Source organism: Falco biarmicus, chromosome 3 (genome assembly GCF_023638135.1).
Source record: "Falco biarmicus isolate bFalBia1 chromosome 3, bFalBia1.pri, whole genome shotgun sequence".
Lineage (NCBI taxonomy): Eukaryota > Metazoa > Chordata > Aves > Falconiformes > Falconidae > Falco > Falco biarmicus.
The window spans coordinates 28,707,221-28,734,366 of NC_079290.1; the positions used below are offsets into that span (position 1 = coordinate 28,707,221).

At 40.8% G+C, this 27,146-nt stretch overlaps 2 protein-coding genes across 7 annotated transcripts in view; one reads left to right on the forward strand and one right to left on the reverse strand.

The window, feature by feature from the left end:
* RNF19A (ring finger protein 19A, RBR E3 ubiquitin protein ligase) overlaps positions 1 to 14,856 on the forward strand; it is a 58,405-nt gene extending 43,549 nt beyond the window's left edge. For all 3 annotated transcript variants that reach the window (XM_056330580.1, XM_056330579.1, XM_056330582.1), the window contains 8 exons: positions 1,044 to 1,252; positions 3,236 to 3,380; positions 3,973 to 4,135; positions 7,549 to 7,663; positions 9,752 to 9,913; positions 10,435 to 10,648; positions 12,075 to 12,218; positions 12,618 to 14,856. In XM_056330580.1, the coding sequence (XP_056186555.1) occupies positions 1,044 to 1,252; positions 3,236 to 3,380; positions 3,973 to 4,135; positions 7,549 to 7,663; positions 9,752 to 9,913; positions 10,435 to 10,648; positions 12,075 to 12,218; positions 12,618 to 13,308 (1,843 nt within the window). In that variant the 3' untranslated portion in view covers positions 13,309 to 14,856. The remainder of the gene's footprint in view (positions 1 to 1,043; positions 1,253 to 3,235; positions 3,381 to 3,972; positions 4,136 to 7,548; positions 7,664 to 9,751; positions 9,914 to 10,434; positions 10,649 to 12,074; positions 12,219 to 12,617) is intronic.
* A 7,755-nt stretch (positions 14,857 to 22,611) lies between these two features.
* SPAG1 (sperm associated antigen 1) overlaps positions 22,612 to 27,146 on the reverse strand; it is a 45,138-nt gene continuing 40,603 nt past the window's right edge. For all 4 annotated transcript variants that reach the window (XM_056330575.1, XM_056330576.1, XM_056330578.1 and 1 more), the window contains 3 exons: positions 26,333 to 26,497; positions 23,986 to 24,354; positions 22,612 to 23,854 (listed from right to left, as the gene is read on the reverse strand). In XM_056330575.1, the coding sequence (XP_056186550.1) occupies positions 23,705 to 23,854; positions 23,986 to 24,354; positions 26,333 to 26,497 (684 nt within the window). In that variant the 3' untranslated portion in view covers positions 22,612 to 23,704. The remainder of the gene's footprint in view (positions 23,855 to 23,985; positions 24,355 to 26,332; positions 26,498 to 27,146) is intronic.

Genomic DNA, 27,146 nt, shown 5'->3' on the forward strand with positions numbered 1-27,146 from the left:
TTCCTTGACAGAATATTAGTGAGTTTTGGATGTATCCCTGTATGTTGAAGCAACGGCATTTGAATCAGTCTCTTTGTGTACATACAAAGCAATTATCTCTTCAGTTGCACTAAGTGGGAAAATAGAGCTGATTAACTTGGCAACAACGTAGAAAGTCTAGCAACTATTGAAACAAGATTTTTTCCTTGGAAAGTAAGAAATATTTGAAAACAATCTCATTTTTATTTGTAACTGCATCATCTGAAAATTAAAGGTTGAAAACTGCTGCTTGTTTGCAGAACTTCATGGGGGGGGAACCTCAGACGTGGTTTTAAAATACTGATGAAAGGGATAGGATTTGCATTAACTTCACAGAGCTTCAGATTTAGCTATTCTAAAATGAAAATAGCTAACTTTTCAGACTGCTGTGTGAATGGGAATAATTCTTTAGTGTCATTACTGATAAAGAATATTTTGAGTTAATTTATGCAACTGCTATGAATTGGGCAGAGTGTGGAAATAAGCAATTTAGTTTCTTAAAATAAAATTACCTTCATTTGAACAGCCATAAATTTAGGCCCTGCTACATTTATAAATCTGTTTAAGCCTATTCAGGGGTGACTGTTCACATAAATAAAACTATACATTGTTTTAAGTGTTCATACCAGCGGGCCTATTATTATTTTCTATTTAAAAGAAAGCTGTTGCATAAAATCATTGGAAAAAAATTACAATGGGTAGGAATTGAGGCATGCACGTGTGTATATACAGCTCTAGTATTAATATAAACTATAATATACATTTTCTGTATTTTTATCATGTGAACTTCAAAACGCAAACCTGATGGAGGTGGTATTTCTGTACAGTTTTAATCTAATGCAGTAGTGATAGTGGTGTGGAAAGAGGCAATAAGGAACCTTTGCTGGCCACCTAATGTCAGCTCCTGATGTCCACTGCCTTTGTACCTGCTTCAGCTGCTCTGGCAGCTGTCTTGTCTGCTTTGGTCTATAGATAGAACTGGGTTTATTAACAAAGTTCTCTCTTGCCCTTCTTGATCATTCAAGATACGCTGTGATCGCTTTTGGATGTGCCAGCTGTCCCAAACTTACATGTGGACGAGAAGGCTGTGGAACTGAGTTTTGCTACCACTGTAAGCAGATTTGGCATCCCAACCAGACCTGTGATGCTGCTCGCCAGGAGAGAGCTCAAAGTCTGCGCCTGAGAACAATTCGTTCTTCATCTATTAGTTACAGCCAGGAGTCTGGAGCAGCAGGTATTTATGATTAGGACACTGTCTGTAAAATATCTTTTTGGTACATCTGCACAATTAACCCCAAAAAAGAAAAGAACGGAATAGTGGCATGGTAGATACTAGCTGCTTTGTGTTTCAGAAACATAAAATACACAATTTTTAGTTTGAGTTCAAATTTTAAATGTTGTAATTTGAAGTATTCTGTGGTCAGAGAACCTGACTTCAATCTTAGAGGCTTGTCAGTATTTAAAGTTCTTGCTTTGTAGCTGAAAAATGTGAAGTCAAAGGAACTTGCTGCACAGCATTCTGTGTGTTTGGCCTGCTGACTTCATTAGTTGTATCACTTACACACTGGGGACACTTATTTTCTCCACTGTAGGTGAAATTTCACAGGGCTTCTAATAAAAACAGCTGTTAAAAATAAAAGAGAAACACTGATTTCCTGCTTTCAGAATAGACCATTTGTCTGATGCCATCTCTGATGTTTGACATCTATGTTTGTTAGTACTAATTTCTGTTTTTCAATAAAATGCTCATCCGTTTTTTTCTACCAGAAAGCAAACAGTTTCATCTCTTAAAATAGAGCTTGTTTGTAACCCCCAAAAAAGAGAATAAACTCTATTCAGAGTAGTATTTTGCAGAGAAAGAGTTCAGTTTGCTGTTGGTAAGGTTTGGCTCTGAATTATATCAAACTGATTTATTTGGCAGCTTTTGTGTCTGCCTGACCAAACAAGGTAGATATTTGGGGGAAAGTCTCTCTTGCACCTTGAATTTAGAGCTGCTGTTCTCCAGTCCAGCTGTAAACTTCAGAGTCTCTAAATTTGTGGTTTGTGCTGGCTTATTTTAACAAGGCACCTCATCTTGCCTGAAAAATTGGCACCTTGCTCTATTTTAAGGTTTATTTTAAAATTGATTTGAAATAAATTACCACACCAGCTCCTTTCCTTTCCCTTTCAGTCCCTCTCAGCATGAACAGCAGTAGCTCTGCCGTACCTGTGCTGTAAGCACTTACTCAGTTTAGTTACCACCCTGTAGGTTGTGCATCTGTCCCCATCTGGGAATAACTAGTGCATCCTTTCAACTGCTCGCTGTCCATGTGCTCTGGACTTGGTGGAGGTGCTGTGTTCTGCTGGTTCTGCATCTCCTTGGATATTCTTTATACCGAGTATAACCCCTCTTTGCCCTGTGTCCTACCTTGTAGCACAGAGGCAGTAAACTTGGACTTCTGCACTAGGAACTGCAAGTTATTTCTGCTGCTGTGAGTAAACAGCTTGTCCCAAAGTGCAGATGCTAACCAGTAATGTGAAGGAACGAAGATTGCAGCTGTGGTTGTGTCAGGGTACAAGTACTTCACTGTTGCTCAATGTGACCCCTTGTTTGTTAGTGATAGAGCTAGTCATTTAACTGCATTTTTCAATATTTGAGTTGGGAACAAGGAGAGCCTCCAGAATTTTCTTCTTGCCACATTTTTTTTTTTTTCCCTAGGGAGTAAGTAAGTATTAAGTAGGACTGTGAAAACGAGGAGGTTGGTGATGCCAACAAAATGCACTTAATGTGGAAGAGGAGATGGATTTAAGATAAGAAGAAATAACAGTGGAGACTGAATATTGAAGTAAAAGATTCATAACAGCATGAAATGTAAAAAAAGGAATGTATTTGAAGAGACCATATTATCAGTCCTGTATTAACATACATATTTAATGTCCAACTCTAACATATATTGCATTAAGCTTAGAAAATCCTTTTGCAGAGTGTATGCATTAACTATTCAATTACTTGAATGTGATCTAATGTGGTGTTTTCATTAGTTTTACTCAGTCCAAGGTTTACAAATACAAATAGCTATCAAGTCATTGCCAAATCAAGATTTGTGAAGCAAACTTTAGAATAAACTACTTCTGCTTTTCAGATGATTCAATCATTTTTCCCAAAAATATGTCTGTGTTTTGATTAAATTTGCTTGTCTAAAGAACTGACATGATCTTAATATTCGTTTTTAAACAGCTGATGACATAAAGCCATGCCCACGGTGTGCTGCTTATATAATAAAAATGAATGATGGAAGCTGCAATCATATGACTTGTGCCGTCTGTGGCTGTGAATTCTGTTGGCTATGTATGAAAGAGATCTCAGATTTACATTACTTAAGGTACATTTCAGAAAAAAAATTGGTTGGTAATTTGTTTTCTAACATATATAGAAGTAGATTCCTGGGTGCTGTAGGTCTGGCTTTCATCCTGTTGGAGTAGAGATTCACAGTTGAAGTATCCGTATCTGAGAATTAAGTTTTCGATGCACGTATTTAAATTAGTGCTTTGTTACTTTTTGTTTTAAAATATTTTTCGAAGTTTCATGCATGTGATGTGTACTTAGTACAACAAGTGAAGTGTTTTAGATGAACATACCTGCTATTTTTACTGATGTCTTAGTACTGCTGTATTGTCTTCAAAAGAAGCAATACAAAAACTCTGATTGAGTTTCCTGTGAACCACAGATTGGCATGTGGTAATACGCAATATACTTCTCTTTATGTTGCAAAATATGCTGTAAAGGCAAAAAAGAAACCAAACAAAAAAAAACCCAAAAAAGACCCTGAAGCCATTATAACTGGTGATTTAGTATCCATAAGATCTGTAACTTGACCCTAAGAACAATAATTTTGTAACTAGAGAACTGTTCAGTAGTATATAGTTATTTTGATTTATTTACAATTTTTTTACAGTTTTTCATCTTTCTCTTAGCCCATCAGGTTGCACATTCTGGGGAAAGAAACCGTGGAGCCGTAAGAAGAAAATACTGTGGCAACTAGGGACGCTTGTTGGAGCTCCTGTAGGAATTGCCTTAATAGCTGGCATTGCTATTCCTGCTATGATTATTGGAATTCCTGTGTATGTGGGACGCAAGGTAAAATGTGCTACAGCTCCTAACATGCTGAAGGTTTTACCTTCAGCATTGTATGACTTTGGGTAATACTATGTCCGGTTGGCTATCTTCACCAGCCTTTAAAAAAAAAAAACAAGACAAAACAGTAAAACCAAACAACTTTCAAAAAAAACAAACCAACCCCTGAATTAAGGGTGTATTTCAACTGTACAGGAAGGAGAAGCGGTGTTTTTAAGAATGAAGTTCCTCTTAGGCAGAGCACAAAACACTACACAATTTCCAATGTTTGCATCTTGCCGTGGAAGTTCCTGCATGCTTTTTCAAAACTGTTCTGTTTTTAATCTCTGGTTTCCTTTGGGTCCCTTAGAATTAAACAGTATTTGGAGGAGAAGGAAGGCAAAAAGGAAATTCTTGTTTCTCATAAAAGCAGATAGTTAGAGTGTTTTAGTATAAAATTCTGCTAGTATAGGCTTCTGCATGCACACGTTTAAGCATTTATACTCAGCAGCTTGGTAGTTGGCTTGGGCCAGTCCACCATGTGGAGTAGTGGTTAGTGCAGGTAGCTAGACGGCATCTATCTTCATTTTACTGTTTGTGGTAATTGGCTAGAAACAACCATGTTAATCAGAAAGCAGCTGATGTTTCCTCTCAAAAATAGAATATCTTTTAGTATAAAGTAAATGACAAATTGCAAGGAAAATACATCTCCTCTTCGTAATTTAGGACAAAGTAGTAAGTTACCTAAACCTTCTGAAAACAGGCTTTTTGAAATGGTGACTTGGTTCAGCGGGTGATAAGTGATCAGTTACGTTTCCTGGGTGGCATAATCGGAAGATTCATTTTTCTGCTTTTATCAGCATGGATTCTCACAGTGAATGGCACAGACATGTAATTCTGCATTTATAGGGGTGAGGAGGGGGGAAGTGTGTCTCTCTCGCATGAGCTGTTGCTGCTAGACAAAAAGACCAGGGATGCAGCTTTGCCATTGTATTCTTTTTCATCTTTGTCCTTCAAGCAAGTACTCTTACCTTCTGCTAGGGTTGTTTTTTGACCCTTATGTTTTGTCTTAGTCCCATACAGCCATTGGAACCTTATAAATAAGAGGAAGAAGGCGGCAGTTACCTCTTTCAAATTACTATTGTATGTTCTGGTTTTCCCATTAGATTTTGGGATAGGTCTCCATCTCTGGCCACCTTTCATGTACTAACGGTAAAGTCTCAGAAAGTTAGTCTGTGAGGGCAGCCTCATGAGCATTTCCATTGCACCCCACTGCTTAATGGTCATTTTTCTATGACTCCCGTCATGTTTGCACTTTTCTTCAAAATGTCTGATGATGGAGATTCCACAGGTTCTCCAAGCCTAATCTTCTTCGTAAAATTGATTTTTCTAACACTAATGTAAATTCTCTTCCTACACTATATTCTTACTGCCCTATATTCAGCTGACATAAGAAATCCTTTTGCTTTGCAATATCCCTTTACATCTTTGATGATTTTAAAGTCTACTTTCATTCCTTTCTCTAAAGAAATCTAACACTTGCAGTTTTTCTCATTTAGACCTCTGATTCCTATCTTCTGTCCTGGATTTGTTTCCCGTTGTTCATAACACCTTTGTTTTTGTCCAGTTTGAGTACAGCAGTGAAGCTGAAGCATTACTGCTGCTGAGATAATGAAGGGGTGATTCTGTGCATGTAACTGCCAGTTATCTCTTTTCAACGACATGCTATTTTCATTTTGTGTACTCTAAAACACATACCCTTCCCCACCATACTGGTAATTTAGGCAATTAGTCTTTCACTAAGGGTAATCTTGAACTCATTACCATAGTGCTGCATCTTAGTCATTTCAGGACGTTTTTTCAGCTTCTCAAGACTAGTACTAGTTCTGGCATTCTTGCAACCTTGCCAGATTGTGTTGACCTGAAATTCAACGCACACATTCTTTTCCTTCCATCTTCCAGGTTCATGAAAATGTTGAATACTCTCGGATCCAGGGCATATCTCTTGGAAAAAATATTGAGTGAAGAGTGTCAATTTGAGGAGTAAAAAACCCTGATGACAGCTTAGATGTCTTCTGCCAGTTTTGCATGAAGCTGATAGATTTCTCTACTGTTTCAGTCTGGACCATTATAATCTTTCTGAGTGTCATACAAGAAATTGTCAAAATGTTGCTCAAGTCAGTGCATCACGCACTGTTTCTCCCCATCCTCAAGGCTAGTTACCTTGTCACAGAAGAAAACTAAATCAACTTGGAAAAGAATCAGTGTGACCTTATTTATTTCATGCATTTGCTTTAGTGTCTGCAAGTTCCCAGTTTTCAGGAAGTGAAAGTTCAGTTCACTAGTCCTTAATTTTCCAGCTTTTTGTTTTACACCTTTTTATTATTGCAGCTTAACTTTTCCCAGTTTTCCTGATTTCTGGGTTTTTTAGACATTTTCTATGAATGATCATTTTCAAAAATTATTATTAGTGGCTCTGAAATTGGGCCTGCTTGAGATACTTTTCAGGTTGTCTCATGCAAGTACACTAACCCGCTGTTTTCCTGCAGGCCTTATTCCTTGTCACCAGTCACCTGGCTCACAGTTGATCTTTAGTGACAGCTAAAGGGAAAAAAAAGTTAAACAGGCCTCCAGTTTCATCTGCTGGCTGTCCTTCCTTTTTGTTAAATAGCAAATTGATCCATTTTGGTCATCCTCTTACTAGCAATGTACTTGTAGAATGATTTCTTGTTGACTTTGATGTCCCTCTTTTTGTCTCCTCTATTTTAACCTTTCTGATTTTGTCCTGACACACTCATGCTGTTCCATTATACCCATTCATAGTAATCTGACCTACTTTCTGGTTCCTTAATACTGCTGCTGCTTCAGTAAAGGAAGCTTCATTGTTCTGTTACAACTTTCTGTGACTCTTCTGCATTGGAAGAGTTTGTGCTTGTGCTGTGATAGTTTTCTTAAGGAAGTGCTAGTCCTCTCTTTTTAGAGATACAAGTCTTGTAACCTACCAATGTTCTGCATTTATTGAAATCCCTTTTCTTCTGGCCCAGTATTTTTATTTGGATACTTTAGTCATTATTCAATATAGTGATTTCTCCCATTAATTCTGTGATCCTGAAAATGTCTGCTTTTCCCAATCATGTCAGCTGGACTAATGATTCAAGAAACAAAGCTGTTAAATTATTTAGCTCTTCTAACTTGAGGCTGAAAGTACATGCTTAGTTGCTGGATGAAGGGCTTCCAACTTTTAAAAAGTTGCCTAAAATTAAGAAATGTGTAAGCTTTCTTTTCTTTGAGATACAGAGTAAGTTGACATAAAACGTGGTCTCTCTGGAAGAGAGCAGGGTAGATTCCAAACAATAAGTCAGTTCTGCCATCCTTGCAGCAGTGTGTTACTGATGATGATAATACTCTAAAACCCTTTCTTCTTTTCTCCTCTCAAGATTCACAATCGGTATGAAGGCAAAGACATTTCGAAGCACAAGCGAAACTTGGCTATAGCAGGTGGTGTAACCTTATCTGTAATTGTTTCTCCAGTTGTAGCTGCAGTAACTGTAGGTAAGCAAATACTACTATTTTGTGTATTGGTAGCACCTTGCAACCAGAATTCTGTAAGCACTCATGAATAAAAGATCTGGAAAGTCCGATAGTTTCCTTTTATAGGTGAAGGAACCAAAACAATAAGGAGTCTGAGGTTATACATTTGTTGGGGCAGAATGGAGAATACAGTACTTTGGGAAATGCTGCATTAAAATGAAGAATTAAAAGTAATTTTTGTCTTGCAAATCAAAGTTTCCACATTGTCATATCTGGCTTTTAAAACTGAAGTATTTAAAGCTTTTTTAAATGACTGACCAAGAAAAAACTGTTGCTACAGAGTCTTATTTGTATTTGAATAACTTCATATCAAACTTTTCTCAACACAGAAGCAAAATACAGTCTCTTACACTTAACATTACAGTAGTTGACAAACTTTGTTATGCTCTGGCAGTCAGTTTGAATTCTATCATGTTCTTTCTGATAAGGATTATTGAGGATAGCATTTGAGGAAAATCTGGCTGTGTATTACAAAATACTTGTCTCATCTTACCATGTAATTTCAAGATCACTGTAAACAAACCCTGATTTTGTTTTTTGAAAGGAGTGGACTTGCCCAGTACTGCCTTGCTTCTCCTTTGTTGGAGCACAGGCATCTTCACGGTTGCGTGGTAAGCTGCCGTGGATAACTGATTCACGTTAAGACCTACCATTTAGTTTTAAGCTGGATCAGTTCCTTGATCCAATTCATCATGGAGTTGTATATGCAGTGTTCCCCCTTGTGCCAGAAGTAATACTCGGAGAGGAATAAGGAGCCTCAGGAAGACAAGGGCGGCTTTTAGCAAGTGATGGTTTAAATTGGCCATGACGCTGTGACGTTAAAGTGCTTGTTAACAATGGTGGAGCACTGTGCAAACGCAGATACGGTCGTCATAAAAGTGTCTCTGTTGTCTGTCATCTGTCTGCATTGCATTGTTCTTCTGTAGCTGTGGTGTCAGATCCCTGCTGGACAAGCAGTGGGGACACAAAGTCTCGCAGATGTATTTATACGTCTGCTTTACCTCATTCTTTTGAGTTGTTTCTTATTCCTGACCAGAGGTAAAATTTTACTTTCTAGGGAAAGCAGCTGGCTTTTATTTTGTGGAGTTTTTGCTCTTGCACCCTTGCCATAAACACATGGTCTCCAGTCTCAGAGCATTATATGGCTTCCAAGATAATGACCTTGAGAATACGGATTTCCTCCTTGAACGCTGAGGAATTTCTGGTGAAAGGGACTTCCTATAACTGGAACCCTTCTTCTAGGTTACACTAAGGAGCCCTTGCATTGGATCTGCCTCTGTCCTCGCTTTTTCAGAATGTGCCAGCCTGCCATTTTTCAGGCTACTGTTTTTCTGTACCTTGTGTGTACTTCCATCAGCAAAGACACAGAATCATTTTAATTCGTATGCCAAAGGAGTAACTTTCATAGTCCACTAGAAGTGGTGGGATGGATGTGTGTATATACCTGTGTGCGCTTTAGCCCGATCTTCCTTTCACTTAACTCCTGACACCCTGCTCCCTAGAATCGTTTGCTTTTAAGGAAAACTTGTTTAACTAAAATTTTTAAATTGAATCAGTGTGATACAATAAATGTGAAAGAACCCACAGTAATAATAGTGTTAAGTCCTATTAAATTGATAACAAAGCCCTGTCTGACTTCAGTGGATGTGAAATCAAGCGCCTTATTAAATCAGTAGCGGTACTAACATTTTTAGTTGAATAACATTTGAAACACGTCTTTGCTATTTCTGCTTCTCAGGTGGAACGTTATTACAGTCCCCAATGGAGCTTATATGAATGTTTGAAGTACTTTGATTTTGTTTGTAAAAGAAGTTAGGGACCTACTGGAAGTATTCATTCATCGAGCATTAAGCTTCTCTGCCTGCCAGTGGCTGATAGAGGACGTTCTGCCTGCTGAAAGTACTTTTCCTGTCATTTCACCTTAGTGATTTACCAATATTTCTTAATTTTGCTCCCTCCTGATCTCTTTAAAGTGTGAGATATTAAGTAATCGTGGAAAATGAAAGCACTTTTATGAAAGGCTCTAAAAAAATGCACTTTCCTCTGTAGGTATTGGTGTTCCTATTATGCTGGCTTACGTGTACGGAGTGGTACCGATTTCCCTCTGCCGAAGTGGAGGCTGTGGCGTGTCAGCAGGCAATGGAAAAGGTGTCAGGATAGAATTTGATGATGAAAATGACATAAACGTTGGTGGAACAAATGCAGCTATAGGTAAGAAAATTCAGTGTTTCATTTTCTAGAAATATGGGCTCTGTGACACATTTGATGGCCTTAGATACTAGAGTACTTACTTCCAGTTAGGCATAACTTCTTTTGGTTGCTGAAGGCCACCCCTCAAAAGAGGATAGCTTCTCTGTGTCCACGTTGTGCTGTGCTGTAATACAGACATTACAGCTTTTCTTGCCTATTTTAATCAAAGCCAGACTTGAGTCTTTTCCATAACTAAAGGTTGTAAGGCAAAGTTAATGCTGCTTTTTCAGAATCCTGGCTCATGGAAGCTGGCTGGCTTTTTTTATCTATAATAAGGGGAACTAAATGCTGATCTGATGCTTCTATTTTTTAATTACGTGGCAATATTCTTTGTGATGGGCTCTCTCTGTGTTCCATTGCTCCATGTTGCCTGTCCTGTCCATGGTTAATTTTTCGGTCTCTTGGGTATGTGATGTCAGTTAAGGAAGCAGAACGGTTGTATAATGGTTATGCCTGACAAGCCTTCTTTTATTTCTGTCTAGATACCACTTCAGTAGCAGAGGCGCGTCATAACCCTAGCATAGGTGAAGGAAGCGTCGGAGGACTGACTGGCAGCTTGAGTGCAAGTGGTAGCCACATGGATAGAATAGGAGCCATTCGAGACAACTTAAGTGAAACCGCTAGTACCATGGCCCTGGCCGGGGCTAGCATAACAGGGAGTCTCTCAGGAAGTGCAATGGTTAACTGCTTTAACAGGTAAGAGAGAGGCTTTTTACCTTACAGTATCCCGCTCTACCTGTAAGCAGAGGAGGTGATACAATACCACTGGGTGTTTCATTTTTTTCTGATTGGTTCCTATTCAAAGGAACTGGTTTTGGGAGATGGAGACAGTTTCTCTCTGACAAACTTTTTGGTTTCCGAGAGATCCTGTCAGGCCACAATTCTCAAAGAAGATTTTGAATTCTTTTCAGGGTGAGTGTGGGGTCTGAGATCTTGTTCTCTTGCTTCCCAGGAGAGCAGCCTCTACCCAAGAGTCGGAGGGAGGCACCTCATGTCTAACACGGTTGTGTTCTCTGGTGCATCTCACCCCAAAGTCAGAACTGCTGACTTGTTCAGTAATCTACAGGTACCGAGCGGTGCCTTCAGAACGCCTCTGTGGGGTGTGGATTCGAAGTGGCCTTAGGCAGGAGGGGAGGCAGCTGGGCATCTGGACTTGCTGAGGTGGCAGCTTCTTGTCACTTCAGTGCCCCGTGCCTCCTGTGAATTGCAGCCTTACTGTTTGTTGGCTGTCCTGCACCCTGAAGAGTGAGGGAGTGTCTGGAAAGGATTGTTAACATTTAGGATTTGGGGTGAAATTTGTTCCTTAAATTGGGTGCTAACACTGCTCGTTTTCTTGAGTAATTCAGAAATCGGGGCTATATAGAACAAGGAGTGCAGGATTGCATAAGGGAACTGTTAATGCTGGGACAGGTGTTTCAAGCTGTGACTACTGAGTGAGGTATACCTATCCTCCTCTTCAAAGAGCTGAGAGTGGAAAACAAAACAAAAACCCACTTGCAGTTCACTGTCAGAACACGGATAAACACAGCATTTGGAAAAAAGCTTATAATTTGATTTCTGGCTTATCTGCTCAGCTCAATTTAAGATTGCTCCGGTTTCTATTATTCCTGTTGATAACAATACAGTATAAAGCAGAGTACAGAATGCAGTTCTCTGCCTGTTACTTGATCAGTAATAATTTTGCAGCTGGAGAAACATGGGACCTATCATGTCTTGAACTTATGTACCCTTTGATTGGGGTGGGTTTTTTCCTTTTTTTTTTTTTTTTTTTTTTTTAGAGTACAGTACACTTATATGTGAAAGAATTATAGCTAATCCTGGAAGGTGTTCCTGTAAATCTCAGAGAGGAAATAATCCAGAACACATTGCGTTTTTCTTTGTTCGGAAATTAATCTGTTTTTGCTTTGGGCTCTGTGTGTTTGTTTTTAATCAAAAAAATAGTAATTTTTGATGGTGGGAAGAAAGAACCTGTTTCAGTAGGGTAAATATGTGCATCTGTACTGGAGTAACTAATACTCAACTACTGAATGGTGAAGAAAACTCTGTGAGGTGACACTAATTTTCAACTAGTGTGCTTTAACTGTAGTAACAGTATATGTGCCTGTTTTTCTTTCTCTCCAAGACTGGAAGTACAAGCAGATGTGCAGAAAGAACGATACAGTCTGAGTGGAGAATCTGGCACAGTTAGCTTGGGAACGGTTAGTGACAATGCAAGTACCAAAGCAATGGCAGGATCCATCCTGAACTCCTACATCCCTTTGGACAGGTAAGAGAAATGTGGTGAAAAAAGAAGATTAATAAGCCTTGCTTCCTAAAGGGTATTCTAAGCATGCCTCAGCTGTTCTTCTTGAATGCTTAGCCTTTGAAACTATGAATTTTGTTACAAATGGAATTACATGTGACTGCTTACGTTTCACCATGGTTTTTTCCAAAAAGCAACACCATCACTGTTGCTCAGTAAAGCGTTCAGCGTTCCAGGCATTAGTGTTTTAATTTGAGCTGTTTGTTTGGTTAAACACTTCACTCGTCTAAGACACGTTAACATTTCTCTAACTTTATTTTGCTGTGTGTCTTGGAAAGCAGCAAGAGTTTGCTTTGCTGTGCTAGCTGGCTTGTCTTATGTCTCAGGTGACCACTTACGCTCACGGATTCTTTCACGTTCTAGGGAAGGCAACAGTATGGAAGTGCAAGTGGATATTGAATCAAAGCCAGCCAAATTCAGACACAACAGCGGGAGCAGCAGCGTTGAAGATGGCAGTGCTGCGGGGCGCGGCAACGCCGGGTGTTCGGCCACCTGCTTGCCAGAAAGTAAATCTAGCGCCACCAAGTGGTCCAAAGAAACAACAGCGGGAAAAAAATGTAAAGGTAAACTGAGAAAGAAGAGTAGCGTGAAGATAAATGAGACGAGAGAGGACATGGATGCTCAGCTGTTGGAACAACAAAGCACAAACTCCAGTGAATTTGACTCTCCCTCTCTTAGTGATAGTATTCCATCTGTAGCAGATTCTCACTCGAGTCATTTTTCTGAGTTTAGTTGCTCAGATATGGAAAGTATGAAAACTTCCTGCAGCCACGGTTCCAGCGACTATCATACCCGCTTCACCACAGTCAGTGTTCTCCCAGAGGTGGAAAATGATCGCTTGGAAAACTCTCCACAGCCAAGTGGAATCCCTGTGCCTGTTCCAACAGCCCCCAGCACTGATGTTCCACAGCTGAGTTACATTGCTGAGGAAAGCATTAATAATGGATCGTCAACAGATGTAGATTTAGGTGTTGGTGAAACACTGAAAGAAACAAACAACAACCATTCACAACATGCTGTGGAATTAAGCACTACTATTCAGACTGAAATTTAAGCCTATAAGCGCTGCAAAAATGTATTTACCACTAAAGAACCCTGTCTGAAAGCTGGTTGAATTACATGTGACTTCTGTAAGTTTCAGGTGACCAGCAGAAGCAAGGTTTTGATACAACTGCATTTTATATATACTTGTCTGATAAGGTAAAATACTTCATATGGATCTTAGACCTGTGTGAAGAGACATGAAGGCTTCAACCAAGTGCATTACAGCAGTACAAATACATCCGTGTTTTGTATTTTTGCCACAACTTTGCTTGAAAGCATATACTTGGTGTATTTAGAGAAAAACTGGTAAATTCTTAAGATGTTAAATGCTGAATTGAATAATATGTCCTGCACTGTTCACTTGGAAAATACGGGGTTTGGGATAAATGGGTGTTAGCTGAGCATTAGTGACTTAAAACCATTCTTGTGTGAACTCTATTTAAGGGAAGCAGAAGTTCTGCAGAGACCTATACAAACGTATTTCAACAGTGAATATTTGTAATGATCATTTTGTTTCATAACTGGACGCACTGTATTTAGAATGCATGTAGGATGAACCGCATATCTTCAGATGGATGTAGCCTGTGTCAGAAGCGTTTGTATGTGTGTAAACTTTGAGCAAGGTTATGGCATTTTTTCATAATTTTGAAACAGAAGAAATTGGTACTTAATATATGGTGGGATGGAGACGTCACCTGTGAAGAACAGTGGAGTTACTTATTTATTCATGCAACCAACCATGCAGCAGATAAGGCTACTTTATAGTGTATAAAACCTGTAAAATAACAATCCAGTGATTTATAAGCATTGTAGAAAAGCAGGTGTGGTCACCTTTCATTAGGGGGAAAAATGGTGCCCCATCAATTCTTGGTGCCTTTGGAAAAGACTGGGTTTGAAGTGCCTGGTCGTTTGAGGATTTTACTGTAATGTTTTCCAGAATGTCCTCTTTGGCCACCTTGGATCACAAAAGAAAATTCTAGTGAATAAAATGACTGTGGTAGATAAATATATAATAATAATGAAGTATTAGCCTACCAAAGACTCACTCAGGCTTTAGTGGACGTGACATCTCTTTGCAAGACGTGCATATCTTCAGTCCAGAATCAAAGTGCAGTGCAATGACTGCCCAAGTGCAAAGATGGGTTCCAAATATGCTGGCTTTTTTTCTTTTTATTTTGCATACGGAAGATATACAGCTGAACACAAACTGAAGTTGGCCAAAGCACCTGCACTGTTAACATTTTTTTGCTATGTAATTCACTAAAATGGAAAAAAAAATAATTGTGAATATCAGAATAACGGTTAACAATGTTCTGTCTTGTGTTTCATGTGTTGCCATTATGGTGCTACTGGAAGTTTGGTTGGGTAAAAAGAAAATGCCGCAAGCTGCAGTCCTCTTCCATGACTTATCCTCACCAGTTTCAGTAATATGCTTATAACACTAGTGCCAGTTATGTTATTTGGTAATGCTTGTTACAGTATTTGTATATTTGCAATTCAGTTTTGCTCAATAATATGCGTGTAAACTGCATATCTGAAATAAATGTCTAAATACTGACTTCTAGTGGTCCTTTGTTTAGTGTGCTATAAAAATGCGTATGTTCCCAGGAGGAGCGCGTTTCTCCTGTGAGGTGCTGACTGCTGTCATCTCCTGTTGCCTTTAAACATTTTTATTTTATTAGGTGTGCTTTGGAAGTTGAATACTCTGATACTTTGAAATACAAGATCTGAAGTTAGTTGTGTTTTGTACAAGACTTCACCCTGATTTCTTTTCATCTTACAGAAGAGCAATCTGAGCTGCCTTTGTGGCAGGCAGGACAGTAAATGATTTTCCGAGGGGATCCACCTCTGGCTGAAGCACGTGACTCTTCAAACAAAATTGTGCTATCTTGGCATGAGTGGACAGGCTGCAGCCAGATGGCTGAGCTAAACTCAAACCTCTGCTTTCTCCATCTGAAGTGACGCTCGTCTCAGCTCACACAGTCTGTATGAAGTTCATTCTGAAACACGGCAGATTGGCCAGAGTTTCTGGGTGGTAACTGGTGGTTTTTGCTTGGCTGAACTGCCTGTTCCTTTAGCTCACTTCCTTACCTGCATCGTGACAGGCCTGGGAAGTAAGAAACTGAAATGGGTTGGAACGCATTACAGAAGACGTAGCTGGATGTGCCTCATCCCAGACCCATAGGTAAGCGATATTTATATCTGAGTGAGTAACAAGAGGATAACTGTAATGCTGGGCAGACTCCAGAGCTACAATTGGAGCATTATTTATACAATCTCCAATGGCAGATGCTGAAAGAAAGAATAAGAAATCCGATGAGTGAAACAGCGTACCCTAGAAGTGGCAGCAAGGTGTACAGGCAATTTTTGCCATGTCATCAGGCACTCTGGAAGCAAATGCAGCCTCCCCGTATTGTAGGGGTGTTAGTGGGAACAGTTCCTTTTTGTGCTTTGCTGCTGGTTGGTTCCTTCCCCCAGCCTGAACGCTTTCTAAAAAATTTAAAAAATACATTGTTACTGAAGAGTAAATGCATTGAATTAAGATCAGCGTTAACTGAACAAAGCATTTACTGTTCATCATCTTACAACAGCAGTTTGTGAATTCTGATGTAATTTTTTCAGGCCTGTCTAGAAATGTCTGTTGTAGTCATGAACTGATGTGTTACCCGATTCTTTAGGGAGAAGCTGGAGAGAGGAATAAAACGTGAGACTTGGTGAGACAGTCGTGCTTCTGTCCCTGCACATGCAGTCCAGCTGGTGAACATCCTTCAAGGCCGCCTATTTCTAAACACGCAAGTTCAATTTCTCTGCAGTCTCGTACAGCTACCTTCAATTAGTCCTCTGAAGCCAGACACCATAGCTCCATGGCATGCAGCAGAAGGTGAGCATCCGTAGCAACAAAGTTACTGCTGATGTCTCAGGCTTGAAAATGTGTGATTTGGCTTTATCCAGTACTTGTCTGAAATGATTGATACACGTGTCATTGCTAACTAACGCAATCGAACGCTTACAGCAGGGAATTGGGGGGTTGAAGACCTTTTTCGGTGAGTGTAAACCTAACTCTAATTTCTCAGGGCCCCAGTTTTGCTATGCAGGAAACTGGAAATAGAGTTTACTCTTCTAAGTAAACTTTATCAAATAACACTATCGCTTCCAGTCGTTCTGAAATAATCTTTGTTAATTTTATATGCCACATCAAGAGGGAGCATTGAAATATAGGTAAGGGGTTTTTTGTACGCTTTTGGCTAAGTTTTTAGCAGAAAGCTTTTACTGATTCATTTTCCAACATTTTTATTATTCAGAGGTAATTCTTCATGAGTGCTGTTGAGACTGCCTCACTAGTTTAATGCAGCACTGAATATTGTTTTGAGTCTATAAAAAAGTAAGAGATACAACACTTCCTTTAACACACTAATGCAGCAGATGCTTCTCTTATTTGCAGATCTACCAGTGTAAGAATTCAATAAAGCAAAGTTTTTCTTTCACTGAAATAAACCACAGGAAGAATCAAGTTTACACCTGGCCTTCCGACATGGTGGTTGTTTTTTCAGAAATTTTCTTCATGGTTCCTGGCCAATTTGACTAATTTATGTCAGATTGTGAATCTCAAGAGGAAATTAATTTTAACATCTGTTCCATTAGAGAGTACTTGAGATAGTTACAAGTTTAAATAGATAAAAACTGTTATAAAAGCCTTCCTCCTGATGTTTGCGTATGCTTTTTGTAGTAAAGCATCTGGACTCGTACATCCCTTCCTTTCATTGAATCAATGTCACAAACTTGCGTGTGTGAGATGATTATGGATATGTAAACATTTTTTGACTGGCTTATGTCTCCCAGTCATTTTGATATGCAAATGCAAATTAATTTAAGTAGTTGCCTACTTAGTAATGCCATTGCTTTCATGGGTAATAATGGTTTACAAGGATAACTCAGGCAGATGGTTGAAAAATATTAACTGAGTTAGTGAAAAAAATTATTTCCTAAAAAAAAGTTCACTTGATTTAGGTGTTTAGGGGAAAAATTTTTGTTGCTTCACTGAAAAAGAAACAGCAAAAAATGTCAAACCTGTAATACCAGGTCCTAGGCTATGAAAAGGTCTAGTTAAAATACATTCTTTTGTATTGAGGCCAGATTGTATCAGGAAGAGGGCAGAAAGGGTACTGAGCAGAAAAGAAGAAAGGTAATAAGGTTTAGAAAGGAAAGTTTGGATTTTTGGTTGGATTTGGTTGATTGCTGTTCATAGGATCATATATCAAGGATGTGAGACATACACTGAAGGTATAGACTGCAGATAGGTGAATGTGATGTCAAATGAAGAGCTTCCAGATCCCCCCCCGGAAGGGACACGGTCTCGTGCTGTTCCGCTTGCCTCTGAATGCTGCCTCTGCTGCCAAGGCTGCTGTCCCCCAAAGGAGGGAGCACCACGTGCCGCTCCTGCGCATGCAAGTCAGTAGCTGTAACGTTGCTCCAAAAATCCCCCTGACCAGCTTCCCTGAGAGGACCTCTCCCGGTCAGCTGCACGGGCAGAATGCAATGCCACCAGCTCTCCCGGTCAGCTGCACGGGCAGAATGCAATGCCACCAGCTCTCCTGGCAACGGCCACTGCTGCCGGTAGTAGGCCAGGACAAGCCTGTGCCCTGTGCGTGCAAGAAGGCTGCAGCGCCGCGGGTCCTGCAGCACTGCCAGCAACACCTTGTTACCGTGCGGAGGTGTGCAGAGGCTTAACAACGCTATCAAATGCTCTTGCCTTGAATTTGCAAAGTAACTTGTTCAGCTTCCTCTGCCCCGGGATGCATTGGCATCTTCCCTTCTGTAGTTGTACAAAACAACAGCCGTAAAATACTTCCCTGGAGAGAAGCAAAAGAGGCCATACTTCTAGGGGTAGTTTATTGCCAGTGTTCTAGACAATGAGTGGTGTGACTTGTAGGCAGTCTCCTGGACCCCAAAGAGGAGAATTTGGCAAGTGTTTACCAGGTCACGCATAAGGTTTTGCAACATCCTTCCAAGCAGATGCGAAGTTTCCTGCAAGGTTTTGAATGCTGCCATAAAGAAACCATTGAGAAGGTGGAACAGCCTCTGTGGGGTTATGAAACCATCTTGTGAAGATATTAACTGGAAAAGATGCTGGGACAAGTCCTGGCCAGGACACATCGGTCCTTTTTACCCGAGCTGGAATTCAGTGCACAGCAGCATTCCCCCTTTGGGCTGTGCTTGTAGAAAGGGTCCTCTGCCACAGGAACTAGATTGTGTGGTGCATCCTGTGGCACTGAAGGGAACCCGTGGGGCTGTGCTGAAGGAGCTTCTGTGAGTGCCTGCCTCTAGACCTCCTCCTTGTCTCAGACAAAATGGGCTGGTTCAAATTCAGACAAGTTATTGCTAAAACAGAATAACACAGCAATCTGATGGACTTAATTAGATTGAAACGGGTATTTTAAAGTGCCTTTGGGTATTAGGGCAGCAATAGAGTTGTCTTTGAGGTTGTTTCAGAGTCAAGATCCAACTTGGGTGTCATAGTAAGAAAACACACACAGTTGTGTTTTCTGAGGAGCCAGGTTTTGTATATATTTTTTATAGACCTCTGTGTGTGTGTGTATTGTATTTCTCTTTTCCACAAGGAAGCAAATAACGAGAAAGGACAGAGATTGCAACAACTTTTCAGAAAGAGTTTGTGATTTTTGTGGTAGCTTTTCTGGCCTTGGTGGGGGGCTGCTGTGCAGGCACCCTGGGGTACAGGGAGGGATGCACCACAGCCGCAGGTGTAGAGACAGGTGCTCATTGGTGAGCGTGCCCAGCTGTGCGCTCCCGGCCCTGATGTCTGTGCTGGTCCCTACCCTCTGCTTCCAGAGCTGCTGGCCTTGCCTGCTGCAGGCTGCTCTTACCATGCAAAACTTGATGCTTCGTTTGTTTTTCCTTTTGTGTCACTTCTTGATTCCCCGAGTTTGGTTTCTGGCCCTTCTGGGTGACGAAGGCCCTGCTGCTGCTGCTGGAGGCCGGCTGGGGACAGGGATGAGCTGCAGAGATGCCAAGCTGAGAGCTGCAGTCCACCTAGGGCAGGAAAACACAGTGTTCAAGGTAGACAAAGTCTGTTTCTAGCTTTGCAGGGGGGCCGCCATGTGACCTTGTTCAGATTCACTTCTGCACAGAGAACCCGAGCTTCCACCTCCCAGCTCTCGTGACACACAGGAAGCTGCAGTGGGGCAGCCACAGGCGGGGCTGGGCACTGCCTGGGTGTCAGGACAGCACCGAGCTGGCACTTCAGCGGCACGTGGGAACCCCAGAGGAGGGGGACTGTACGGCCGAGCAGATCTGTCCTGCCGCTCCTCAGCAGTGTCCTGTGTCAGAGAATGAGAGCGCTGCCAAGTGACGCAGGCAAACAGACCTGTGTGCAAAGCTCCTGTGTGACACTTCTGGCCCCAGTGCCAGCTCCCAGCTGTTTCATGTAACTGCATGCTCCGTGGGAACCGTGGGTGTCCTGGTTTTGGCTGGGATAGAGTTAATTTTCTTCCTGGTGCAGTGCTGTATTCTGGATTTAGTATGAGAATAATGTTGATAACACTCTGGCGTTTTAGTTGTGGCTGAGTAGCGTTTATACTAACTCAAGGACTTCTCAGCTCCTCATGCCCTGCTGGCAAGAGGGCTGGAGGGGCACAAGAAATTGGGAGGGGACACAGCCAGGACAGGTGACCCCAACTAGCCAGAGGGATATTCCACACCATGCAGAATGCCATGGTCAGTATATAAACCAGGGGGACTTGGGTGGGGGGAAATCATTGCCCAGAGACTGGCTTGGCATCAGTCAGCAGATGCTGAGCAACTGTGTTGTGCCACAGACTTGTAGGGTTTTGTGGTGTTTCATTTCTCTCCTTGTTATCTCCCTTTTCATTCCAATTAGTAGTAGTAGTAGTATATTTTACTTCAATTATTAAACTGTTCTTATCTCAACCCACAGGCTGTTACCTTTTTCCCAGTTCTCTCCATCCTACCGGAGGTGGAAGGGGCAAGCAGCTGCGTGGTACTTAGGCGCTGGCTGGGGTTAAACCACAGCAGTGGGGCAGGTGAAAGAGGTGAAGTTCCTGGGAGCACAGCAGAGTAAGAGCGTCATCCCCTTGCCAGCCTCCAGGCTGATACCTGAAACGTGATCGAACTGCTGCACTGGGCTTCCCTTGGCATGTTTTGGATCAGGCAGCAGAGGGAACACGTATGCATCTGCCTGGCACAAAACCCAGCCTCCTTGTGTTTGAGCTTCATGCTGCTGCAAGCACGAACCTGCTGTTGCACCTCCCTTGTGTGCCAGGACAGGTAACTAGGTGGCTTTGGGATGTGACTGCCTCAGCACCTGCCTACACACCAGGTACTGGCAGAAATCATTTTGGTGGGCAAAACCAACAAGTGAAGACACAGCTCTCCTTTCACCAGGTCCTGCCAGTTTGACAAAAGGACTTACTGTTTACTGTCGTCACAGTAAGGACATGAAACTCCACAACCACCTAGAGAGGTTGGGTTTAGGCACCAGACCAGTGCTGAGGGGGTTTATATGGCTCAAGCTACCCTTTCCTCATGGGCTGTGTGATCAAGATACTTCTGTACACACCATTCTGTGCAGCGAGCGCTTTACCCCTCTATAATCCCTCAAGCTTACTAGCAAAACCACTCTCGTGTTGCTGAATTTATTTCCGAGGGTGGCATTTAGCAAGCAGCAACTGAGAAATAGCACAGGGCTGTAAGGAAATGACACCGGTGCCCTGCACTGGTGCAGCTGGAGGCTGCGGCTCACACTGAAACATGTTACATCCCAGTGGGCTGGTGAACAGTGCTGCACAGGCAGAGACCCAGAGAACAAGGGAGTACTTACCTGTAAGTGACATTTAATGCTCCTTCATCCAGCCACTGAGGTTTGATACCCCACTTCGAGTCCCAGCTGCCCGCCCTTTGTCCCATGGGTAGCTGCAGTGTGCGGGGACTGAGCAGTTACACCGACACAGGTCATAAATCCTGATTTACAAGTGGCAGAGGAGTCTTGTTCCCTGTTGGTCAAAAATACCTATTTTGTTTATTGTAACAAACAAGCCTGAATGCTTCCCTCTGCATGCTTCTGAAAGGCCTGGCAGCCAGAAAGAGTAGCCCTTTATTTGTGCAGCTGGATGACACAAAGCAGAGCAGGTTCTGATCAGCAGAAAAAACTTCCCACATAAGAGCAAAGAGTGTGGTTTGCCAGTAACTGGGTTCTCGCCAGTTTCTGCTGCCTGCACCACTATGCAGGAAGGGTAAAAAAAACCTGGTGGTGAGGCTGTGGCAGTAAATCAGCTCTTTGCCCAGCAAAGCAACTGTGCCAAGATGACATTCATCCCTCACAACACCTCATACTGTTGCCCTTTGGACAACTGCACCTCTTCAGCCTGGAGCTGGCATCTCCTAGAAATCTCAAAAATGTTTTGAAGGGATGAAAATATCATCAGTGCAAACTCCTGTTCCTCAGCATGGTCTGTTCCCCGGGCACTAACCTTCTGTTCTGTTACAAAAAGAAACTTTCTCTTCCTCCACGCGTGTGAAAAACAGGGATTTGTACCTGCGAGCAAATCTGTCACTGCGAGCCTTGTTAGCTTGCCTGTACAGTTACCTGTGCTGTGTTGGGGCTGGCCAGCTCACTGCCACTTTGGGACCACACTTCTCTCGGCTGTTCCTAATCACCTAACCAGTGCTCTCTTCCTGAAGCAGGCTTTTTGTATTGGTTTTGGTTTGTTTATGGTCTAGGTTTTGTGTGTGTTAATGCTCAGGTGCTGACTGAAAAGCCCGAGGGAGTAATACTGCGCTGTGGTTTGGCTTTCCCTGCCAGAAAGGTGGGTTATGCCATCTGAGAGCCTCCTGCCCTCTTCTAAAGTGGAAATGCTTCATTCTCAGAAGGATGTAAAAAGCAATTACCAATGAAACAAAACAGATCTCACACACACAGACACACACCCCACTCCCCCTTTTTGTCCACTCTTACTGAATCTGGGCACCTGTGTTTCCACCGAAGCCACACAGAAAGCCACCTGCTCAATAGTCTTGCTTTTGACTGGCAGAGCCGCTCAACCTGGTGACCAAGCAGAAGAGGCGATGCTTACGGAGGGCAGAGGGAGACTGAAGAGTGTGATAAATGCTGAGGGCAGAGCACAGACAGATTAAAAAGACAGTTTTTCAAAACAGGGGGACCCAAGGGCCTAGGCACGGCAGGGGCAGGCACTGCCCTGGGAAAGATAGTAACTCATAATCTACATGTCAGAATTGCATGTAGAACCAGAAAGGAGAATCCATAATTGTACTGCTCAAGAAAAAAAAAAAAACCACTTTATTTTTTTAATTAATATACACCTGAGAATATTTCATTAGAACAACATTCTTAATGATATTTCTGCAGTGCTAGTGAGTTTGATATACAGTTATATCACAAGTGCAAGGAAGGCAACAGGGTATTTGAAAAATTTAAACACTTCACCTTGATAACAAGGAGCTTTGTCAGAATCACATATAAAACACAAAGTACTGCCTGAAATAATAATTAAAAAAACCCCATACTTGTCCACCCCACGCTTGTTTTAGCTTTGTAACATGTCTGTAAACTGAAATAGCCGGTGTTTTAAATAATCTGATTGCAAAACTAAGAGTTAAACATTTTTATTAGTAGGTGCAGCCACTTGTCCTCCTCTTTACCACTGTCACTTCAAAAGCCATGCAAATCAGCAGTCCTTACACACACAGAGGAAAAAAAAATAATTCTCTGTGCACTAAAAATTACTCGCTTGTTGATCATGTAAAAAAGATACCTATTTATTAAATTATTTTAATTCAAAGTGTTCCATGACAAGCTAATGTAATATTCCTTCACCTTTGTTGCTAAGCTGTATTGCACCAGAAATATTTGAATCTGTTTTGTATAGAACAGGGACAGTAATGAAACAGATAGCCTGCAGCAGTTAGTATCTGAGAAAGGTTAATACTTTCTGTAAACTTGTTTTAGCAAAGCTATTGCTAACTGACCCGTTTATCTTGAAGACACTTCTTTATCACAAGAACATACAACTCACACAATGATGTAACAAGTGATGACTAAAAAAAGTATTATCTATTGTACCATCAAGATATTTCGCATTAATTATATATACTGTAAAACGTTTTAATATATTCAATTAAAACAGTCTAAATAACATCACTTGCCAAATAACATGAACTCTGTTATGGAACGCAAAGACATGCATTAAATTCTAGGATTAAAAATGGATACAACTACAAGAAAAACAACGAGCAGCAAGTTTTAAATGTGCATATGCTGTCAAAACAAAATAAAATCCAACAGTCCACTTCAACCCATGCAAGTCTGCACAGTTCATACATCCACCTTATGAACATGAACGATATGCATGCAATCAACAAACTTTAACTTCTTGAAGTTCATAAACCTTTTTAAGGCGCTCAAGATCTTCCAGAGAGTACTGATTATTCTGGTTTTCTGCAAGTAAATCAAACAGTTTTTGAACCTGTTCTTTTTCGGTTTTGCTAAGAAGAGCCAGCATCACCTGAAAAAAACAGATTTTATAATTAGCACAAGCTGATTGAAAATCGTAGTACCTGACAGATACAAAATCAAGTGTTCCGTTTCCTGTAGGTTTCTGTGCAACTTAAATACACATTCAACCTAGGTTCTTACCTTAAATCTTTCCGCTTTGCTCAAGTAGAAAAGGTGCTGATATACAAGGCCAGGATCTTTCCCAACTACATAATATTCCAATGACTCGATAAAAATCAGAAAGATTTCTCCTTCAAGTTTGTTACTTAGCAGCACTGGCAATTTTTTTGGATCAGTAAGTGTTAAAAGATCTGCACAAGCAGCTTTATCCTTATTGGCATTCACTGCGTTTATAATCTGACCAAAGTCGTAAGCATTAGATGGTTCAGAAATACACAGCTTCTCAGAGGGCTTCAGTGGCACACTCTTTTGAACTGCTTCTTTAGAAGTAACGCCATCAGTCACATCTTCTGATGTAGCCAGCTGTCCCTCTTCCTGTTCATCAGTCACCTTCACAAAGAAAATGGCAACAAATCGTTTTCACGTGGACATGTAGATAACCTGAAGCTTCATAAACTGCATGCATATATATATCCCTTAATAACATCATTAAATTAAAAGTTAGTATGTTACTCTTCGTAAAAGAAAGGCACCTATGTTCTTTTGCTATACTTCCCCCCCAGAACAGTAACTCTCTAATTCATCTTTAAAGGCTTGTGGTCAAAAGTATGTATTTTACACTTCCTTTCACTGCTTGGCCCTCCACTGTTGACAGGCAACTGAAGACCGCTGGCAGAAAGCCAAGGGGGACTGTACATATATTCTAGATGCGAAGTTGCAGAAATCAAGCAGAACTGAAGTCAAATCACCAGATATCCACGTTTCACTTTACTGCTGCGCCTTCAGAATCATACAGGTGTACAGCAGCTCTATCAGGTTGCTGGTTTGAGTCTTGCCGTGGAATGAGAAAGCTCAGCATGCTCTGACTGCCCAAATACCCACTTAACTTTTCCCAAATTTCCAGCCTGTATCAAGTTTCATGAATCAGTCGCTAGAAAATTAACCGTGGGTTCAAACTACATTTGCTAAAAGCTATTTCAAGCTACCACGAGTTGTGGAATTAGTATAAACTGACTAAAACTCACTGAACACGGTCTCCTCAAAGGATGCCAAGTGTTTCAAAAAGTCTGAAGATATGGTGTCACATAGTACAGGGGAACTAGCTTAGTTCATTTGTAGAAAATACTGCATTGTGCTTATAGATATTCTCTGTTTTTCAACAATCCTTAGTATCAAGAGAGAAATCCTGACTGTCTTTTATGTAATTATAGCTTGATTAAAATGGAGTAATGATGATAAATTCCAGCTTCTAATTTGCCTTACTTTTCTTTGCAGTCTGTTTTCATGGAACTACCTTGTACTACAGCAGTTAAGACAGGCTGTCTAAGGGGGCAGCTGTAATTACAACAGCAAACATAAATGCTTCCTGCCCCACCCCCAGAAAAATTACCACTGCCAGTAATGTAGTTAGCTGGCCCCTGAACAATGCAGTCACTTCCCAAACCTGCCCTAAACACTCTCCAGGTCCCTTTGTTTGTCACAGCTCTGAGCTTAACTAACGCTATACCCGACTCACACCAGTTACATAAAATCCCATGAACTCGTGACAGTGTGAAGTGTTTCAATAAAACACATTGTTTCTGTATTAATAACTGCAGTTTCCATTATGCCACTATTTCGAAATTATATTATCAAATTACAGTATCACTGTACAGACTGGGAACTATGTAATTTAACTATATATTTTTAAATGAAAAGGGGAAAAAACCCCAAACATTCTTGAAAAATCAGCAAAGCTACAATCCAAAAATATCAGATGACTGAGAAAATCCTTTTACTGCCTAATTCTACCCAGAACTCTCAAGGCTAACATTTTGATCCATTACATAACACTACACCACACGTTTCTTTTATAAGATCCTAGAGATGTTTTACCCATACTCTTGCTCTTTAAAGGAGGATTTCACTCTTCAGAGCAGTAACTTTACTACTAGCGCCGAAGAGCCAGCACGCCTGCTGACAATGAACCTTTGCCAGCACTGCCCCAGAGGCTTCCTGAGTAGCACAGCCCTGAAAAGTAAACCTGCTATTTGTCAGCCATATTCTGTAAAACAGGTATTTCAAAGTCTAACCAATTTTTGTTTACAAAGAGCGTGTCCTCAACTGTAGTGCCATCTAAATGTACTTTCTCCATTTCTGCCGTGGTTCTGCATACACTTCAAAGCAGCCCACGCTTTACTATAGAACGTATATAGACACTGAACACATCACATGCAAGAAACCCCCAGTAGATCCTCAAAATTACACAAAAAATACAACTCCACCCCCAAAAACCATAGAGCTATGAAGTGCAAAACAAAAACTTTAATATTATCTCTTCAAGTCTGTTGCTTCTGTAATGCCTGCTTTTAAAAATGAACAGGTATACCTCTTGTATGGTTATTTTCTTCCTTTGCTTTTGCTGATGGCCAGCTACAGTGCTGCTGTCAAGATTGAGCAGCTGGGTTACCTCCTCTAGTTCCTTTCTTGCTTCAAGAATGTTTGGATCTATTAGAAGCACTCTGTTGAAATCATCAACACTGGCTTGATAATTCTGTAAGTAGAAGGGAATATAATTTTTTCATAAGCACACCACTAGAAAAATAAATTTGAACTACCATACTGTCCTTTAGAATTAAGAAAAATAAAAATGCTAGGATCTTTACAGTAAAGTAGACAAAAATAATCCAAATACAGCCAGTGCAATTTCATTAGAGGGAAACAAGGAAACTGAGGGTGAGTTTGACTTCATATTTTGCAACTAAATATTTCTATATTAAATATGTAATATGACATAATTTATTCTGAGAAACATATTCCCTGTATCAAAGAATTGATTATTGAACATTGCTGCTTTCAAGCATAATTGCTTACAGTTTAACACTTCTTCAAGATTAATATAATGTGTGTCCATCAACAGTTTGCATACTTGCTTTGCCAATAAAAGAGTTAATTAAGCTTAAATTAAAAATACACCTAATCTTCCTGTACTTCAATCCAACAGTCCATTTCTTACAGTTTGAGAAGGGAAATTTTTGGTAATACTTCAGAAGATTGCGATTATGTTACGAACTCTGGGATTAACAGGATTAGAAGGACAAATGCAGCGACAGAGTGGCATTAGGACACAGTTCCTCCATCATCAGTCTTGTCATTTGTTTCGTGTTTTTATTTCAAATTTTGACATTAGAAATTATGAGGTT